Source organism: Orbicella franksi, chromosome 14 (genome assembly GCF_964199315.1).
Source record: "Orbicella franksi chromosome 14, jaOrbFran1.1, whole genome shotgun sequence".
Classification (NCBI taxonomy): domain Eukaryota; kingdom Metazoa; phylum Cnidaria; class Anthozoa; order Scleractinia; family Merulinidae; genus Orbicella; species Orbicella franksi.
The window spans coordinates 6,396,721-6,418,346 of record NC_138158.1 but is presented as its reverse complement, the minus strand read 5'-3'; the positions used below and the strand labels follow the sequence as shown (position 1 = coordinate 6,418,346).

The following is a 21,626-nucleotide window of genomic DNA, read 5'->3' as shown; positions in this document are numbered from 1 at the left end:
GAGGGTACCTAGTCTTTCTACATCATTGAATCTTTTAAAGATTCCTTATAGGTGGGTCATTTCATAATCAAAACAGAACTCAGTATAGCATATTGGCCGATGCATGCTAAATTTCACAAAAATTTGTGGTTCACTGTAACATCAAACGAGAGCTAATTAAAACGATTTTGAGGTGCTCTTGATCAATTACTAAGTTTCAAGAAAGTTAAGGTTGGTTTTACAGTGAGAAATGTTCTGCACTTCTAGCTTTTAGCAAAGGACCTCAAATATAGATATTGGTATCTGTGTAGCACACCAAGCGAACTTACAATAGGTAAAACTAAAATATTTCAGTCAGAAAGGTAACTACTTACATTAAATTTCTAAATTGCAGTAATCCAAGTTACAGAACTAATGGACTTTGACGAAATAATTCAGAGTGAATTAGTGCAAAAATTAGGAAACAAAAACACGTTTGAAAATTGAATTTATGTGAGTCGGCTGTATTGGCCTTCAAAAAAAATTTGGTGAATTCACCCATGACATGCACGTTAATTAATAATTAACGTAATATTATATACTAGAAAAATCGACTCGATTGCGAACCGGACGTTTTGCGTAGTTTTTCCGGGATTGTGGCAACCCAGATGGTTCTGGGAATTCATCAGAAAGTACGCGGTTTCTCCGTTATTTGCATTTCCGTGCAAACTTCGGTGGCACGAAATAGTGTTTGTATGGTAATCCTTTTGTATTTCAAAAAAAAATTTCCGCATGTCACGATCTTAGGCCCCGTCCACAATAAGCCGGAAGAATTTGAAAACGCAGCTTTATTTCTACGGTTAAGCATACTGTACACAGTAATCCCGTCACGAAAATGGAGCTTTTCGAAAAGCTCTTCAAACCGGAGGAATTTGAAAACGCTGGCGCCTTTGCGTTTTCGTGTGGACGGAAAACGTTTTGAAAACGGCGCTTTTTGCAAACGATGGCGTCAGGATAATCACGTGATTTCCCTGCCCGAGTTTTCTTTAATCACAAAGCCAAAATGACCGGTGATTGTTGCGTTTTTAAATTCGTTCAGCGTAGTGTGGACAGGGCATTATATATTTTACCACTGATATTAGAGATTTATGAAGACTTTCTTGGAAAGTGAAGCAGGAGGCCCATTTCGGTCTTTTGAACAAATCAATAAAGAGTACATAAAAAGTTGTATTCCTAAACATTTAACTCGTGTCCATTCCAGTGTATCTAGTCGACAAAAGCCAAGATTCTGGGACGAGTTAGCTCAAACACTCCGTCAAATTTCTTTTTAGAGTCTTTCAGAATTTTCGAATTCCAATTTCACGGTAATTTATGTGACACCAAAATCTAATACAAACATTTTAAATAGCTGTTTTATAATTTCACCGTTTTTGAGGTGTCTGAATAAAACACGCACTTCCATATCGCATTTTGCCTTCCGACTGTTGTATGGGCCGCTGTTTTCCCGCCTTTTTTTGGTTCAGCTAGGCCTTTCGCGATGGTTAAAGACATTAGAGCCCAGTTTTCCATCAGGTTGGTGCATCTCTGGTTTCAGTAGCAATTGGCGACTAGAAGTATTAGTATTCTGCTCCCCCTTGGATGGAATACCAGTCCATCGTAGGGTTTTATACCAATCATGATCATATTCGCCCGACCCTTTCCAATATACTTAGGTGGAAAAAGACGTTGTTTAATAGTGTTTTACCCAATGACCCAAGTCACCGACCTCGGTAGAACATAAAACACCTCTAGCAAGAAATATCTCTCTGAGTCAAACTGGGCTCTATTTTTCCTCTGTTTCTTTTTAACACATTTACAGTCTAATTTGATTTTAGCAGCAATGCAACAACACTAGATCACGTTTATCGATTATAAACAGACATCAGCTTCAATATTACGCAACAGAAGACCATAATTTTTTTTTTGTCCCGCTTTCGTTTATCAACAATGGGACGGCAGTTAAGTGAAAAATGGTCGCTTCCTTCAATTCAACGCTGGGGCTAATGTCGCAGGATAGTTAACGAATAAGATCTCTCATGTTAGCGATATATCTGTATGCTAAATAAAAGCTGATTAATTTTTGAGTTTACCTATGTTACTGTTTAATGAATGCAAAGATAATTGAGTTTACAAGAGACCTGCCACACTATCATCTCATGCCAAAAGAGCTAAAACGCTTTTTTTTCTTTGTTTAAACAATATACTACACAACAATACCGGAAAATATGATACTCTACACAGAAAGCATAAAAATTCAATGTACTAACCGGGACGCCGATTAAATTTAGGAGCTCAAGGGAGAGTGTTTAGATGTTTTACACTAGGCGCCTATTTGTGACGAGGCGCTTATATATTTTATTTGTTTTATCTTATCTGGCCTAACTATAAACCGTAAACTTGCTTGAAACTTCTACAAGTGTAGTTAAATTTACCGTAAATATAAAAAACTGGCAAATCTCAGCTTAAAAGTAAACTTTACTCGTTACACTAAACATTAAACTTGGAAAACGGGATTGTTTGTAACTTCTTTCTAAACCAAGGCTTAAAAGTTAATATTTCATTCTTAACTTACTTATTTATTATTGTAAGAGCATCCTGTCTTAACGATATTTGAATGAAAACCCTTCTCAAGGTGATATCCACGAATTGTCCTATCACTGTCTATTGTTATTGGGGCATTACACATTGTATAAATATTTAAAATCGCCTTATTAATTGACACGTTTTTCAACTAAAGCGAGTTAGAAGTAGTTCTAATACTGACTTTAAACACTTCCAGTTCACTGACTTCAAATGGGGATCCACCCGCGAAATAAGTGTTCCTATTAACGTTTTCAGGACATGTAAAGCCAAAACCTAGGTCAAGAAACGAACCGTACGTCGGATACCACACTATAAGGTCGTGACATTTTGAGTCTCCAAAGGCTGGTCCCAGGACACTCCGGCACTGTATAGCTGCATCTGGTTTTGAAGTTAACTTCATCGGTTCATTTCCAGAAGGATTTACCAGTGTGAACAGGAAGGATTGACTGTCTGGTATAGCTTTGATAGAACTTGCTAAGTAGAGAAAATAACATAAAAGTAGTAAAACTATATCACCAAAGCTCTTACGAGGGAAAATCATAAAACTATTATAATAAACCAAGAGAGGCAGAAGGGTAAGAGAGATAATCTCCCATATAAGGTGTTTTCCCAGGGTAATCTCCCCTCAAGCTATTTCTAAGTCACTCCCTGTTTCGGAAATCCCTGGAAGGTCTAGAAACAACCAAGCCGTGACGCAGAGTTTGCTCTCATGGATAGCCCCAATGGCTCCACCACACATTTTCATATATCCTCCACGAAAACATCCACACAACGCGCGTAGTGACATTATCCGCCAGAGAACTGGGTATCATCTCCAAATATGGCTCAAGAGAGATTAGCTAAGAACTAAGGCCTTGGGGGATAACGTTTTAATCCTTCGACTCTCTTGCAAGAAGTTGCAAACAAACAAACGAAAACATAGTTGATGGTCACTTGAAAAGGTCATAATAAAAGGTAGACGACATTCTCCACTTTAAAAGCTCTGACACTAATAAGAAAATTTTCGCAAAAGCCCACTAGAATAGAGCTCTCGACCAGCTTGCAAACTGGATGAATCATAATAATCAAATAACGTATTGTGCAGTTTTACACGTCTTCGTATTTTGTTGTTGTTGTTGTTGTTGTTGCTGTAAGATTTTTTCATTTAAGTATATCATTTGAATGATCTTTCTCTACCGAGATTACCTTATTATTCTGTTTTGCGGTTCGCCTTCGCCGCAAAAATGCCGTAAAGAATCTGCTGTGAGATAAAGTGATGCTTGAACGAAGCTCCAAACGAGGAGTTCGAAGATTTTGGCCTTTAAAGATATTATAATAAAGAAAAGTCAAATTCATTTTTCTTCTGTCTTACAATGGTTGCTAAACCGTTTCATTTGATCATTATTCACTTTCAAAGTATCTGTTTGTGATCTACTGAAGCAATGGTTTTACTACGTAGAATTGCGATCAAGGTGCCAATCAAAATTATCATTATGGAATGGAGGTTATGAATCAATTGCATACTTCCAGGTGATTCCCATGATTTTGAGGTGTAACCACCAAAGATATATTCTCCACTTTTTATCAGCAAAAGAGTAGGACCTTTGTTATCACAGCAGCGATGAAAGTCAGCAGGCGTGTCACCATCAGTTGAAGCTCGGAACAACAGAGAACATGTCGCATTAGGAGGCAACCATGACTGAAGAGTTGACTGGTGGGTTTCATTCTTTACTATCAAAGAGGAGCCGAGAAAACCAGGAGACGTCGGTGTTTTGTCTTCCAATTGCTCAATAATACCTTGAACTTGATAAAACCTGGCTTCCTTAAGCAGTTCTTCCCGGACTGTTTCGTCCTTCGGGCAAAGAAGCTCACCGTCGCGGAGGAAGTTCAAAATGTACCTTCAAGCAAAACAATAACAATAAGACATGAATTTTAGCCCAAAGCTTTCACTGTAACAAGTCAATTTGTGATTAATTTTCGGGATGGGTAGGGGATGGCGAGTTATCTCCACGACGTTGGTTTGTGGGGAAGGGTCAGTTAAGTTCAAGTTTAACATGTTGTAATTATGATGATAAGTTTTTTAGCTGCATGCCTAATGGCGGCCAGGGAAGGAGGTGGAGAGCTGAAAAAGACTTAGTTGACGCCATTTCTGATTAACAGTCATCATAATATCGTCTCTTTGCTTTAAAGTATCACCGAAGGACCCCCTTTTGGAGAAACAAAGTATGTATAATTATAAAAAGCTTGTGACTATTATGGCAAACTCTCTGGACAGATACTTCATTGTGATTTCTACTTTGTGGCTTTGCTAGTGTTTCTAGTGAACAGTGGGGGCATTCCCGATTGATTTTGCAGCCGCAAGGTACCACACAACCCCCCCCCCCCCCACCACCCCTTCCCCCGCCCATTGAAAAATCCTGGATCCGCTCCAGAAAGTTGATGCCATTTTTGATTGATAGTTTTCTTTGTTTTGGACTGTCACGGAACAACCGTTACGCATCTTTCCCGTTGCGTGACGGCCCAGACATTGCTTTTGACCAATTTATTTTCATCAAGCTTTTTTTACTTAACCACTACAGACTGCAGCCCAGATCTCCTTATCGCCAAAGATCCGCTAGAAACGACAAAGGGAAAATGATAAATGCTAGCGTGTTATTAGATGGTTTAAAGCGTTGTGTATTATTATGAAAACTACTAATAGTTGATTTAGTACTGGCTTACCGGAAGAGTTTGCCATCGCGGTCGATAAAATATGCTCCATCTCGCTCATTCGCTTTTAACTCGAACCTTCCAGAAAACATCGCACACAGCATGGAATCCGAATCCTTTCTCAGAGTGTCCAGTGTTGTTTCATATATCTTGCCGCCAACATTCAGCCTTATCGTACTAGCGAAGTGGACTTCATTCAAGGTTTTTGTGATTTCTTCGATGGCTGACTTTTCTTGTCTTGCATTGTTGAGGTCTTGCTTGAGTAAGTCGCGAGCTTCTACCATAAGCTTCTGTGCGTCGGATAATTTGGCACTGGCCAACTCAAACAAACTCAGCTCCTCTTCTTGTTTAGTAACCATACCCGTGAATCAGCGATTTAAAAACAGTCTGGACGTTGTGACAGTGTACAGTGAAACTGAATGAGCCTCGATCCAACTAACCAGCGGCCAGCTTTTTCGAACCCATCGTGGAAAGTGGACAGGGAAGCTAATATTTTCACTACCTAGTAGATCTCTAACTAAAACCATTCGATCACAGCACCCAAAGGCCTTTAGTTAATGTGAAGTATTCCATAACGAAACACGTGAGTATCACTTCCGGTTAGAATTTAACTTCTCATTGAAATTCCCTTTGTTATAATCTGTTTTAGGTCTGTAGTCAAACCCCGTAAATTCAATTTTAGGTTTCAATGCCCTCAACTGAAAGTAAGGGGACGAATAAAACACGATCTTACCTGTTATAGATCGACCCTTACTGTCTCTCGACTCGGCCATTTTGGATTCTAAGTACACAGTCATCTGGTGAGTATGACCCATCTGGTGCGAGGTCTGAAATCGAAAATCTGAAGGGTACGGTCTCGGACGGCCAGGAGATTCAATGAAATTCTTTAGAAACGCGAAAACATTTTACACTTTTAGACCAGTCCGCAGTTTCGTCACTTACGTCAGTAGCAAGAAATATCGCTGTGAGTCACACTGGACCCGATATGTTAAACTTTTGCCTTATTTCTCCGCGGGTCATTTGCGACACATTTACAGTTCAATTTGATTCTAACAGTAATACAGCACCACTAGATCAATTTTCTTTCGATTTAAAACAGACACCAGTTCCAATATTACATAACCGAGAAGAACTGAAACTGTTTCTCCTTTTTCTACAAACTGTTCCTCCTTTCTTTATTAAAACAATATACTACACAACAATTCCGGGAATCATGATACTCTACTACCGATACCGTAAAAATTCGATGTGCTAACTGGGACGCTGATTAAATTTAGGAGCTCAAGGGCGAGTGCTTATATATTAGACACTATAGACGCCTGATTTGGGAAGGGGCGCTTATTTTATTTGTTTTATCTTATCTGACCAAACTATAAACAGTAAACTTGGTTAAATCTTCTCTAGTATAGTTAAATTTACTGTAAACAACAACAAAAAAAAACTGGCAAATCTCAGCTTGAAGTAAAAACTCACAGTAAAAAGCGCGCGACGTATCGATCGAACTGTTACTTCTTTGTTTTATATTTATACTTATGCATAATTTTATCTTCACTTTTAAGCTTGATAATGACCCATGTTCGGTCGAAACGTCGCGCGCTTTTACCGTTAGTTAAGTCTCAGAAGCCGGTAACCTCAACTCGCTACTGACTAAACATTGAACTTGGAAAACGGGAGTATATTGAGCTTATTGAAATAAGGGGTGCTGATCAGAATAGGGGCTATTTAACAAATCGAATGTGGTTTAGCGTTGTCTGTACTCTTATCGACAACGATATGCGTCATCACAGTGGTAAAAAATGTTGTGGACTCACAAGGCGCAGCCGAATGACTCCAAAATAAATTTTGACCACTGTGACGATGCATATTGTTGTCGATAAGAGTACAGACAACGCTACACCACATTCAATTTGTTTTTTACCACATTCAATTTGTTTTTTACCACAATATGAACGTCAAAATAAAAAAAGATTTTTGCAGAGCTTGACCAATAGCAGGACACATTGACGCGAGCAGCGTTGTCTGGACTCTTATCGACAACGGCAAATGAGAAAATCAGATTGCTAGATTAGAAGAAATTGTGGTAAAATGTACCTTCGATTTAGCAGGAGTGGGGCGTTTAATTGACGGCGGCGCTTACTAGAACGATGGCGGCTAAACTATCACAACCCACGAATCATCGATACCATCATAGCCATAAACTGTGTTTAAGATCACCATGTGCACAATGTTTTCTTGGTTACACCGCAGTCTAATGTTCTTATGGACCAACATGGCTTGATCGTAGGCATGCGATGCGTGCAGAATAGATAGCAGCTGTAGCTCTTTGTATGCTTAACGGACCTATGATACTATGAAACACGTTGATTTTTTAGCAAAGAAGAGAAAATCAGAAGAGTTATCCTTAAACCGCCTAGTTTAAAACTTCTTGTGTATACACCTGCTTGGAAAAATTAAAAAAACAAAACAAAACAAAGGGTACGAGCTGAAGATTGCAGTAAGCGAGACTTAATTATTTTCTAATCAATCAATCGTTTTATTTATAACAACAAATTAAAGGAGAAAACTACTTACAAAACTGGACACTTACCCTAATTTTAACTATACTTATCTCTCACAATACATACACTACTTACAATGAGATACTTACACGACATGCATACAAATAATTACGCCAGTTACTTACGAGTCTACGATGGTGCACTTTAATTCTATTTTAATTTTATTTTCTAGTAAAGTTTTTTCCTAGTGGCATGTAATTTACTTGGCTTAGTGCTGATCTCGTTAAATCTTTCATGCATACACATAGTCTTCTAGGATGCATACAACTAGTTCACTCGTTTCTCAGGAAATGCCTGTAGTTTACGCATTTTTGTCGACAAACTTAATTTAATCAGGTGTATATAAACTAAACAAAGTCGGGTAGACGTTGTTACAGCACAGTATTAGCACCAAACCCTGAAGATCAGATAGACTATTTACAGCTCTCTATCTCCTCGTATTTTTAATCGATTGTTCAACGCGCGGATAGAATCGTGAGAAAACAGGACGCCAGCGCAAAACGGGAGACTTGACAGGGTAGGGGTTGGGTAGCTTCGCTCGCCTCCCCGCACCCACCCTCGCGTACTTCGCGCTTGCTTCGCTCGCTTTTTCTTTCGCGTGCGTCAAAAAATAGAGAGGGTGTGAAAACAATCTAAAGATCAGATGTCCAGACCACCCTTTTAACACTTTTGATTTCTCTTGTTTAATTTCAAGAATTATAAATGAGTTAAGAACTTACTGAGTTTGTTGAAGATTGTAACCTCTTTCCAAACCAATGCTAAAAAGTTAAAATTTCACTCCCAACTTTCTTAACAAAAACCCCTCTCCCGAGGAGGATATCAAAAAATAGTCCTATCACGGTCTATTGTTATTGAAACATACATTGTATACTTATTCAAAAACCCCGCTTATTAATTAACACGTTTTTTAACTAAAGCGAGTGAGATGTAGTTCTACGGGTTAACCTTAAACACTTCCAGTTCACTGACTTCAAATGGGGATCCACCCGTGAAATAAGTGTTCCTATTAACGTTTTCAGGACATGTAGAGCCAAAACCTAGGTCAACACACGAACCGTACGGCGTATACCACACTATAAGGTCGTGACCTGCTGAGTTGCCAAAGGCTGGTCCCACGTCACTCCTGCACCGTATAGCTGCACCTGGTCTTGAAGTTAACTTCATCGGTTCATTTCCAGAAGGATTAACCAGTTTGAACAGGAAGGATTGGCTGTCTAGTATAGCTTTAAAAGAACCTGCTCAGTAAAGAAAATGAAACAAAAGTAGTAAAACTATATCACCAAAGCTCTTACGAAGGAAAATTATAAAACTATCATAATAAACCAAGAGACAGAAGGGTAAGAGAGTTAATCTCCCATATAAGCTGTTTACCCAAGGTAATCCCCCCTCAAGCTATTTCTAAGTCACTCCCTGTTTCGGAAATTCCAGGAAGGTCTAGAAACAACCAATCCTGTAACGCGGAGTTTGATCACATGGATAGCCCCGGTGGCTTTACCACACATTTTCATATATCCTTCACGAAAACATCCACACAACGCGCGTAGTAACATTATCCGCCGGAGAACTGGGTGCCATCTCCAAATATAGCTTAAGAGGGATTAGCTTAGAAATAAGGCCTACATTTGTGGGATAACGTTTTAATCCTTCAACTCTCTTGCAAAAAAAAAAAACAATCAAACAAACAAACAAAAACATAGTTGATGGTCGCTTAAAAAGGCCATAATAAAAGGTAGGCGACATTCTCCAATTTAAAAACTCTGACAATAATCAGAAAATTTACGCAAACTCCCAGTAGAACTGAACTTTCGACCAGCTTGCAAATTGGATGAATCATAATAATGAGAGAGGTGTTACTAAACAGTATAATGAAGTAACGAGAAACCGAGTAACGGGAAAACATTTCAAAGGGTTCAAAATTAGAAAATCTTTTAAAAATATGTAGAATCGATTAGAATCTATTTTTTGGTATTGATATATAAATAGTAACTACAAAACCAATTCACAAAGCAAGCTTGGTGAGTAGTAGTCTTTCTGCGATTCACATGAGTCCAAGGTTTCAGTAACGCTGCGCATACAATACGAGGCCATGAGTTATGACACTTAAAAGAAATGATGTTCTGCATGGTGTATCCCTCAAGGTTCCTAAATATGACCGGCAGTCTCAATCAGTTTTAATTCTAGTAAAATCATAGTTTGGATTGGCTTGGATCGGCTAAGTTCTTTTGGTTAAGTTCTTTGACTTAGTGAACATTAAAATGATAACTTAGGCCCCGGCCACACGTGTACGTTTCCGGATTTTTTTGAATCCGCAACTTTTTCTTTCAGGATACAGCTTCCGTCCACACGCATCCGGCGAATTCGGCAGCGAATCCGGATAATTTTTAATCCGCTCCCCACAGTGGAAAAAAAAAATCCGCAACGAATCCGATAACGTGTGGACGATGAATCCGGATATTTTCGAATCCGATAACGTAGCAAAATCGTGTCGAGTCTCTAACTGAACAATAAACCAATATGGCGGCACAACATGTAGGCCTGGTTTCTCTAAAGTGAATCCGGATACAACCGGATGCGTGTGGACAGGCGAATTCGATCTGAATACGCTACGTGTGGACGGGGAAATTTTTGAGTCCGGAAAGAAAAAGTTGCGGATTCAAAAATATCCGGATACGTGTGGACGGGGCCTTGGTTGCAGTTGTCACAGAAAAGCAGTACGTGATCTTCCAACCTGAAATGTGAAATGATTTCCCACAACCATCATAACCCTGGAAACGGGCGAAAAGACTTCTTTCTACGCTTCTCTAGTTGTTATCGTAAGTTGATGTCTGCTCTAAAGACGGAACTAAGTTATTTGACCATTGCGACCGTGTCAGGTGATAGTTTTCCCTGCACGACCTAACGAAGATGATATGTATAATAACAAATTTCAGGATTCGAAAACTTGCACGGTGATCCGCCGCAATAGTCTTGGGCATTGGCCTTAAATCTAAGAGTTTTAAACCTTAGCCCCTTTGCGTATAATTTTCAAAACTTTGGCGTAAGAAAGAAAAAATATATACCTCCGTATCCTTTCTCCGTCGCGGTATCAAGTGTACATGGAATGATATGGGCGGCAGTTACATGAATCAAAAACATAGCGAAATGCCTTCCGTGCCTTGGCAAACATGCTTACTTTTCCTTTTTATCCGTTTCAATCGATTTCACGCATTTTTAAAAGACTTTGAAATTTTTAACCCTCTGAATTTTTTGTTGTCGTTGTTGTTGCTTCAAGTTTTTTTTTCATTTAAGTGTATCATTTGAATGATCTTCTTCTGCTGAGATAACTGTCTAATTCTATAAAGTGAGGCTTGAAAGAAGCTTCAAAACGACAAGTTCACAGATTTTTTGCCTTTAAAGATATTGCAGTAAGAAAAGTCATGTTCATTTCTCTTCTGTCAAACAGTGGCTGCCAAACCGTTTCATTTGATCACTATTCACTTTCAAAGTATCTGTGATCTACTAAAGCAATGGTTTTCTACGTAGAATTGCAATCAAGGCGCGAATGAGAATTATCATTAAGGAATAGAGGTTATGAATCAATTGCATACTTCCAGGTGATTCCCATGATTTCGAGGTGTAACCACCAAATATGTATTCTCCACCTTTTATCAGCACAAGAGTAGGACCTTTGTTATCACAGCAGCGATGAAAGTCAACAGGCGTGTAACCATCAGTTGAAGCTCGAAACAACAGAGAATATGTCGCATTAGGAGGCAACCATGACCAAAGAGTTGACAGGTGGGTTTCATTCTTTATTATCAAGCAGGATTCAAATACATATTGTCTTTCCAACTGAGTGACAATCCCTTGAATTTGATAAAAGTTCGCCTCTGCAAGCAGGTCTTTTCGAATTGCTTCATCATCTGGGCAGCGGAGCTCACCATCGCGCAGGTAGTTCAAAATGTAACTTAACGAAAACATAAAACAAACAAACAAAATAAATATATTATAAAAAGACAGGGATTTCAGCCCTCTCGTTTCAAAGTAGACCCTCCATCGGGGCCTCAGATATACCCTACAGATAGTACTGGGGTAAGCGATATTTTCGTCTATTTATTATCATTTTGTTGGGGCGGGAGATGGTGAATTATCCTCCAAACAAGAGTTGTGGGGGAGGGGAGGGTGATGGGGAGGGTGAAGGGCTGGGTGAAGGGCTGTAAAAGCTCACTTCACTTCTGGTTACTTTTTTTCATTCGACTATTTATTTGAATGTTAAATCACGACTTAATTTTTTACCACCCCAGAAATATTCCCTTTGTTCTTGAGTATCCCTGCTCCGACTAACGCGTCTTTCTGGCTAGGTCGTCACGCATGCGTTTTTTTTCTTGTTGCGTGACGACGAAAAATTAATCAAGTTTTACGCCGTAAAAAGTAACGTAAATGTAGGTTGCTTCATTGATTTACGTACTATTCAGAATAGTTCCGCTTCGAAGGAGAAAAGAGGAAACGATAAGAGCCTCGATCCAGCTAGCCAAAAAAAAAGCCAAAAGCCAAAAGCTCTTACGAAGGAAAATTATAAAACTACTATAATAAATTAAGAGAGGCAGATGGGCAAGAGCGTTAATCCCCCATATAATCTGTTTTCCCAAGGTAATTCTCCCTCAAGCTATTTCTGAGTCACTCCCTGTTTCGGAAATCCCAGAAAGGTCTAGGAACAACCAATCCTGTAACGCGGAGTTTGCTCTCATGGATAGCCCCATATATCATACATCCTCAACGAAAACACCCACACAACGCGCGTAGTAACATTGTCCGCCGGAGAACTGGGTACCATCTCCAAATATAGCTCAAGAGGGATTAGCTAAGGAATAAGGCCTTCATTTAGGGGATAACGTTTTTAATCCTTCAACTCTCTTGCAAAAAACAAATAAACAAACAAACAAAAACATAGTTGATGGCCGCTTGAAAAGGCCATAAAAGAAGGTAGGCGACCTTCTCCACTTTAAAAGCTCTGACAATAATCAGAAAATCTTCGCAAACTCCCAGGAGCACAGAGCTCTCGACCAGCTTGCAAATTAGATGAATCCTAATAATGAAAGGGATGTCACTAAACAGAGTAATGAAGTAACAAGAAACCGAGTAACGGGAAATCATTTCAAAGGGTTAAAAATTACAAAATCTTTTAAAAATGCGTAGAATCGATTATTATCGATTTTTTAGTATTGATATATAAATTGTAACTGCAAAACCAATTTACAAAGCAAGCTTGGTGAGTAGCAGTTTTTCTGCGATTCACATGAGTCCAAGGTTTCAGTAACGCTGCGCATACAATAAGAGGCCATGAGTTATGACACTTAAAAAAAATGCTCTGCATGGTGTATCCTTCAAGTTTCCTAAATATGACCGGCACTCTGAATCAGTTTTAATTCTAGTAAATCATAGTTTGGATTGGCTAAGTTCTTTTGGTTAAGTTCTTTGACTTAGTGAACATTAAAATGATAACTTAGGCCCCGTCCACACTTGCACGTATCCGGATTTTTTTTTAATCCAACTTAAAATGAGATACTTACACGACATGCATACAAATAACTACTCCAGTTACTTACGAGTCTACGATGGTGCACTTTAATTCTATTTTAATTTCATTTTTTTGTAAGCTTTTTCCTAGTGGCATGTAATTCACTTGGCTTAGTGCTGATCTCGTTAAATTTTTCATGCATACACCTAGTCTTCTAGGATGCAAACAACTAGTTCACTCGTTTCCCAGGAAATGCTTATAGTTTACGCATTTTTGTCGACAAACTTAATTCAATCAGGTGTATATCAACTAAACAAAGTCGGGTAGACGTTGTTACTGCACAGTATTAAGTACGTAAGTAAGTAACCTTTATTTAAACACGATAAGTAATTAAGCTTGCAGCTTGTGGGGTCGTGTGTAAATAAACAATTTATTAGTACTAGACCCTGGAGATCAGATAGATTGTTTACTGCTATCTATTTTCTCGTATTTTTATTTGATTGTTGAACGCGCGGATAGAATCCCGAGGAAAACTGGGCGCCAGCGCAAAACGGAAGACTTGATAGGATAGGGGGGGTTGGCTGGCTTCGCTCGCCACCACCCCCTGCATAGCTCAAGAGGGATTAGCTAAGGAATAAGGCCTTCATTTAGGGGATAACGTTTTTAATCCTTCAACTCTCTTGCAAAAAACAAATAAACAAACAAACAAAAACATAGTTGATGGTCGCTTGAAGAGGCCATAATAAAAGGTAGGCGACATTCTCCAATCTAAAAGCTCTGACAATAATCAGAAAATTTAGAACAGTAGAACAGAGCTCTCGACCAGCTTGCAAATTGGATGAATCATAATAATGAAAGGGGTGTCACTAAACAGAATAACGAAGTAACGAGTAATGAAGTAACGAGAAACCGAGTAACGGGAAAACATTTCAAAGGGTTAAAAAATTAGAAAATCTTTTAAAAATGCGTAAAATCGATTATAATCGATTTTTTAGTATTGATATATAAATAGTGACTACAAAACCAATTCACAAAGCAAGCTTGGTGAGTAGTAGTCTTTCTGCGATTCACACGAGTCCAAGGTTTCAGTAACGCTGCGCATACAATACGAGGCCATGAGTTATGACACTTAAAAAAAAATGTTCTGCATGGTGTATCCCTCAAGGTTCCTAAATATGACCGGCAGTCTGAATCAGTGTTAATTCTAGTAAATCATAGCTTGGATTGGCTAAGTTCTTTGACTTAGTCAACATTAAAATGATAACTTAGGCCCCGTCCACACGTGCACGTATCCGGATTTTTTTGAATCCGCAACTTTTTCTTTCCGGATACAGCTTCCGTCCACATGCATCCGGCGAATTCGGCAGCGAATCCGGATAATTTTTAATCCGCTCCCCACAGTGGAAAAAAAAAATCCGCAACGAATCCGATAACGCGTGGACGGTGAATCCGGATATTTTCGAATCCGATCATGACGTAGCAAAATCGTGTCGAGTCTCTAACTGAACAATAAACCAATATGTCGGCACAACATGTAGGTCTGGTTTCTCTAAAGTGAATCCGGATACAACCGGATGCGTGTGGACAGGCGAATTCGATTTGAATACGCTACGTGTGGACGGGGAAATTTTTGAGTCCGGTAAGAAAAAGTTGCGGATTCAAAAATATCCGGATACGTGTGGACGGGGCCTTGGTTGTAGTTGACACAGAAAAGCAGTACGTGATCTTCCAACCTGAAATGTGAAATGATTTCCCATAATCATCATAACCCTGGAAACAGCCGAAAAGACTTCTTTCTACGCGTCTCTAGTTGTTATCGTAAGTTGATGTCTGCTCTAAAGAGGGAACTAAGTTATTTGACCACTGCGACCGTGTCAGGTGATAGTTTTCTTTCTACGACCTAACGAAGATGATATGTATAATAGCACATGTATAGGATTAGAAAACTTGCACGGTGATCCGCCGCAATAGTCTTGGGTATTGGCCTTAAATCTAAGAGTTTTAAACCTTAGCCCGTTTGCGTATAATTTTGAAAACTTTGGCGTGAGAAAGAAAACAAATGTATACTATCTAGATCCTTTCTTTAGCGCGGTATCAAGTGTACATGGAATGATATGGGCGGCAGTTACATGAATCAAAAACATAGCGAAATGCATTCCGTGCTTTAATTTGGCAAACATACTTTTTTACTTTTTATCTGTTTCAATCGATTTCACGCATTTTTAACAGACTTTGAAATTTTTAACCCTCGGTTTAGTAACACCTTAATGAAAGAACCTATTGTGCAGGTTTACGGGTCTTCGAATTTGTTGTTGTTGTTGTTGTTGCTTCAAGTTTTTTTCATTTAAGTATATCATTTGAATGATCTTTTTCTGCTGAGATAACGTTTTTATTCTATTAAGTGAGCCTTGAAAGAAGCTTCAAAACGACAAGTTCGCAGATTTTGGCCTTTAAAGATATTGTAATAAGAAAAGTCATGTTCATTTTTCTTCTCTCAAACAGTGGTTGCCAAACCGTTTCATTTGATCATTATTCACTTTCAAAGTATCTGTTTGTGATCTACTGAAGCGATAGTTTTTCTTCGTAGAATTGCAATCAAGGTGCGAATGAGAATTATCATTAAGGAATAGACGTTATGAATCAATTGCATACCTAATTCATATGATTCCCATGATTCCCATGATTTTGAGGTGTAACCACCAAAGATGTATTCTCTGCTTTTTATCAGCACAAGAGTAGGACCTTTGTTATCACAGCAGCGATGAAAGTCAGCAGGCGTGTAACCATCAGTTGAAGCTCGGAACAACAGAGAACATGTCGCATTAGGAGGCAACCATGACTTAAGAGCTGACTGGTAGGTTTCAGTCTTTACTATCAAAGAGGAGCCGAGAAAACCAGGAGAGGTGGGCGTTTTTTCTTCCAGTTGCTCAATAATACCTTGAAGTTGATAAAACTTGGCTTCTTCAAGCAGTTCTTCTTTAATTCTTTCCGCGTCGGTTAGAATGAGCTGACCATTGCGGAGGTAGTTCAAAATGTACCTGAATGGCCAAAAAATGATATTTTCAAGTCAATGTAAATAAATAACTGAACCAGTCAATAGTGATCATCAGTAAATGGCAAAGAATCTCACATTTGCGGAGGTACCTTCACGGAAAACAAACAAACCGCAACAAACCAAGACATGGATTTCAGCCGACACTTTCTCTGTGTAGGGAATGGGGTGGAGAGCTGGAAAACTTGACGTCTTTTCTGATTGGCATTTCTCGTCGTCTCGTTTCTTCGTTTCTTAGTATCACGGAAGGGTCGTTACGCATGTTTTCCCGTTGCGTGACGGCCCAGACATTAACCTTAACAAATTTAAATATTCATGATTAAGCCGCGTTAATCAAGCTATTACGGAATCTCCGTTTTGCCATAGCTTCGTTAGAAAGGCAAAAGAGGAAGTGATAAATCCTAGTGCTTTATTTGATGGTTCAAAGTGGTGTGTATATTAGAAAACTACTAATAGTTGATTTGGTACTGGCTTACCGGAAGAGTTTGCCATCGCGGTCGATAAAATATGCTCCATCTCGCTCATTCGCTTTTAACTCGAACCTTCCAGAAAACATCGCACACAGCATGGAATCCGGATCCTTTCTCAGAGTGTCCAGTGTTGTTTCATAAATCTTGCCGCCAACGTTCAACTTGATCGTGCTAGCGAAGTGTACTGCATTCAATGTTTTTGTGATTTCTTCGATGGCTGACTTTTCTTGTCTTGCATTGTTGAGGTCTTGCTTCAGTAATTCTTGAGCTTCTGCCATAAGCTTCTGTGCATCGGATAATTTGGCACTGGCCAACTCAAATAAACTCAGCTCTTGTTCTTGTTTAGCGGCCATACCCGTGAATCAGCGAATTACAACAGTCTGGACGTTATTTGGTCTTACTTCGCACTTCCGGGATTGCAGTGCTATGTGAAAAGTGAAAATCAACGAGCCTCGATCCAGCTAGCCAGCGGTTGGCTTTTCCAGCCAATAGTCGGCGGGGCCTTGGGACGAGGGAAGGCTGGCTAAGACTTTCAATATATATTACAGTAGTTGATCTCTAACTAAAACCGTTGGATCACAGCACCTAACTCGGACCTAAGGAGATTTAAAAGTGAGATTCTACATAACGAAACATGTGAATACCACATCCGGGTAGAATTTAACTCTCTTTTAGATGATATTCCCTTGGTAATAATCTCAGGTCCGGTGGATATCGTTGGAAGGAAACCAGGGTTGGGCTGGTGAAGATCTTAATCCAAGAATCTGGGGACGAGAATGGAGGCAGATCCTGTTATAGATTGACGCTTATTTTGTTTCTTGGAGGCCATTTTGAATTCTATATACCCAGTCATTTGGTGGGTATGACTGATCTGGTGCGAGGTCTGAGCCCGAAAACCTGCAGAGTACCGTCAGGGACAGCTAGAAGATATTCAACGAAATTCTTTAGAGACGCGGACGTTTTACACTTTTAGACCAGTCCACGGTTTCTCTGTTATTTTCAATTCCGTGAAATCGTGAGTAGCAGGAAATATCGCTATGAGTCATACTAGACCCGATATTTTAAACTTTGTCTCAATTTCTCCGCCAGTCGGTTTTAGCGCATTAACAGTTCAGTTTGATTCTGATAGCAGTAGAGCACCACAAGATCACTTTTCTATCAATTAAAAACATATATCAGCTCCAACATTACACTACGGAAAAGACCACCATTTTTTCGTTGTTGCTCGGCCTGTTTTCATTTACCAGCTGTGGGGCGATACAAAATTGAAAACTCTCTGATCTCCTTTTATTCTTGGGCTATTGTTGCTGGATAATTAACGAGTAAGGTGTTTCGTGTTTATAGGGAATCTTTTTTCAAATATTTAAATTCGTGTATTCTCTTGGAAACAAAACGTAATCTCCCCTTACGTTGAAGGCCCATATCTGTAAAACTGATGATTTTTGTTGTGCTCAACTATTTTACTGTTTAATACAATAAAAAATAACCGAGTCCACAAACCTCTCATGACAAAATAAATGAAACTGTTTCTCATTTCTTTAAATTTTGAGACCTTAAGGGACATTTCTGAACCAAGCATATCGCAACATTGTTGGGTGCAACATCTTCCGCGCGTTTGGCCATCCTGTTGCGACATGTTGTGTGTTCTTTGCTCAAATTTGACCATTTTCAAACTTGAGCCAACAACACACGACACATCCCAACAAGGTGACCAAACGCGCGCCTCATGTTTCGTCCAACAATGTTGCGATATGTTGCGTTGACATGTTGCGATCGTTTCGCTGGGGCTTTAGAGTTCTAAACAGATTTTCTTGGAAACATGAAGCAGTATGCCCAATTCGGTCTCTCGAGCAAATGAGTAAAAAAATACATAAAAACGTCTGTATTCCTAAATATTTAACTCGTTACCACCCTGATACAAAGTTCAAAATAGATTCTGTGACGTGTTAGCTCAAGCATTCTGTCAAATCTCACTTTAGAGTCTGTCAGAATATTTCAAATCTCAATTTCGCGATAATTTATTTGCCACCAAAATCTAATGCAAACATGCGCTAGTTTTTTTTAAATAGCTCTTTTATAATTCCACTTTTTTTTCATGATGTCGGAATGAAAAACACTCCGCTTCATCGCAACTTACTTTCAGGCCGCTGTCTTTCCTCTGTTTTTACTTCAGCTAGGCCTTTTTCGATTGTTGGACATTAGAGCCCAGTTTTCCATCAGGTTGGTGCATCTTTAGTTTCAGTAGCATTAGGCGACTAGAAGAATTACTATTCTACTCCCCCGTGGATGGGAATGCCAGTCTATCTAACGGATTGATACCATTCGTCAGTATTCGCTTGTAAGCTTTAATGCACTTAGGTGGAGAGAGGTATTGTTTAGAAGTGTTTTACCCAAGAGCAGAGACCCAATGAACCAAACCAGGACCGCTTGATTTAGAGGTCAGCGCCCTAACTATTTAGTATTAGTCCACCGCGCCGACTCCGCCAAGACATATCTGTAGTATGAAATCTCTCTCTGAGTCACACTGGACCCGATGTGTTAGATTTTTGTCTCAATTTTTCCATTGGTCGTTTCATTTATATATATATATATATATATATATATATATATATATATATATATATATATATATATATATATGAGTAATAACGAAGAGGCAAGATTTGCTGTTACTCCGAGTTTCGTGCTTACGCACTCATCAGACAGTATTTAATGATAAGCATTCCTATCAACTAGATATATATACACGGTATTAAACAATAGGTTAATTGCTGGACTAGTTGCATTACAATAAGTGATAGTTATACTGGAAAACAATAGGTGTGAAGACAGAAATTACGGGGACGAGTATAAACTGCGTGGGTGCAGTACAATATAAAGAAAGTGTCAAGCGTTCTTCAAGTAGAATTTGTTCTCGTGCCGGCATTTAGAAATAAGTTCTGATCTTTTGTTTAGTAGATTGTCGTTGCTATGTTTGATAATCATTAGTTTTTCTGTGAGGCAGAGGTCGCATCGTTTGGAAATGTTGTTGTAGGGTCTTGCACGGCTAATAATTGACCATTTGATGTTGAAGTCTTGTTTTTTGTCGTGTAGTTGCCAGATGTATTTAGAAAGCTCGGTGCTGTTGATGTGTTTTCTGTGCTTAAATGTGGATTTGTGCTGCGAGAATCTCTGTTTGAATGTTCCTTCTGTCAGTCCAATGTAGTTCTTGGTTGTGTTGTTAGTTGTAACTTGTGCGTTGTAGATTACACTGGAAGTCAGGCATTTGTTGTCTAGCGGGCATTGGTCTTTTTTGCGGCAGTTGCATTGCTCTCCGGTGGTTGCGTTGGCGTTGTTGTCGGCGTTTGTTATTTTCATGTTGTGTTTGTTGATTACTGTTTTCATGTTGTCCATGCAACTGTAGCTGACTTTGACGTTGTTTTTGTTGAAGAGGCTGTGGTATTTATGTTGGTTCGGAAAGTGCTTAGATATGAGCTTCAGGAATGTTCTACCGATGTTTGTCTTTACGTTTTTACTAAATGGAGGGTTGTACCATATAATGTTTCTTTGTCTGTTGCGTCGGGGGCGTGTTGGTTGATTGTCTTCGTTGTAAATTAGTGTTTCAGAGTATCCGCTGGCTTTCAAAGCAGTTTCGTAGATTGGTTTGGCCTTGTTGAATTCGTGTTCGTTGCATGAGTTGGCGGAAATACGGCGATTGATGGATGCTGGAAGTTGCTTTATTATGTTAGGTGGGTGGTTAGACTTTGTGTTGATGTACTGCGGTTCGTCGTTAGGCTTTCTGTAGGGGCAGTAGGTCCCTTTTGTAAGATCGAAGGTGACGTCCAGGTAGTTAACAATTTTCATGTTAGTCTGTATGGTAATGTTGAGTCCATATGTCTTGAAGCGTCTTGTTATGTCCTTCCTTGTACGGTCTGCTTGAGGTCCAGAGATGTTTTTGAAGATGGCAAGTCCGTCGTCTCTGTAAAGCCCGATGTTGTCTATCCCGTATGTGTTACACAGGTCGTCGAGAATGAATAAGCCTACGAGCTCGCATACTTCGGCTCCGTCGAAGCTGCCCATAGTAACGTCAAAAGAACTGTTGTTTTTCTTGATCCAGGCGGTGTTACTGTCAAAGAGAAGGGATTTTCTTGAATGCATAATATTATGCATTCAAGAAAATCCCTTCTCTTTGACAGTAACACCGCCTGGATCAAGAAAAACAACAGTTCTTTTGACGTTACTATGGGCAGCTTCGACGGAGCCGAAGTATGCGAGCTCGTAGGCTTATTCATTCTCGACGACCTGTGTAACACATACGGGATAGACAACATCGGGCTTTACAGAGACGACGGACTTGCCATCTTCAAAAACATCTCTGGACCTCAAGCAGACCGTACAAGGAAGGACATAACAAGACGCTTCAAGACATATGGACTCAACATTACCATACAGACTAACATGAAAATTGTTAACTACCTGGACGTCACCTTCGATCTTACAAAAGGGACCTACTGCCCCTACAGAAAGCCTAACGACGAACCGCAGTACATCAACACAAAGTCTAACCACCCACCTAACATAATAAAGCAACTTCCAGCATCCATCAATCGCCGTATTTCCGCCAACTCATGCAACGAACACGAATTCAACAAGGCCAAACCAATCTACGAAACTGCTTTGAAAGCCAGCGGATACTCTGAAACACTAATTTACAACGAAGACAATCAACCAACACGCCCCCGACGCAACAGACAAAGAAACATTATATGGTACAACCCTCCATTTAGTAAAAACGTAAAGAC

The 21,626-nt window shown here is 39.4% G+C and overlaps 1 protein-coding gene across 1 annotated transcript; it reads right to left on the bottom strand.

The window, feature by feature from the left end:
* Positions 1-1,222: 1,222 nt before the first annotated feature.
* LOC145468604 (uncharacterized) lies at positions 1,223-18,127 on the bottom strand. Its single transcript, XM_081452332.1, has 6 exons — positions 16,852-18,127; positions 15,976-16,361; positions 8,772-9,061; positions 5,281-5,636; positions 4,084-4,457; positions 1,223-3,054 (listed from the first exon to the last, which is right to left on the bottom strand). Exons 1-6 carry the CDS (start codon positions 17,196-17,198, stop codon positions 2,729-2,731), a joined length of 2,079 nt encoding a protein of 692 aa, XP_081308458.1. The 5' UTR covers positions 17,199-18,127; the 3' UTR covers positions 1,223-2,728.
* Positions 18,128-21,626: the final 3,499 nt, after the last annotated feature.

Coding starts and splice junctions, on each gene's coding strand:
- LOC145468604 (XM_081452332.1), bottom strand. CDS start 17,198: ATGGCCGCTAAACAAGAACAAGAGCTGAGTTTATTTGAGTTGGCCAGT. Junction 16,362..16,851: donor CGCGATGGCAAACTCTTCCG/GTAAGCCAGTAC, acceptor TTGGCCATTCAG/GTACATTTTGAACTACCTCC. Junction 4,458..5,280: donor CGCGATGGCAAACTCTTCCG/GTAAGCCAGTAC, acceptor TTTTGCTTGAAG/GTACATTTTGAACTTCCTCC.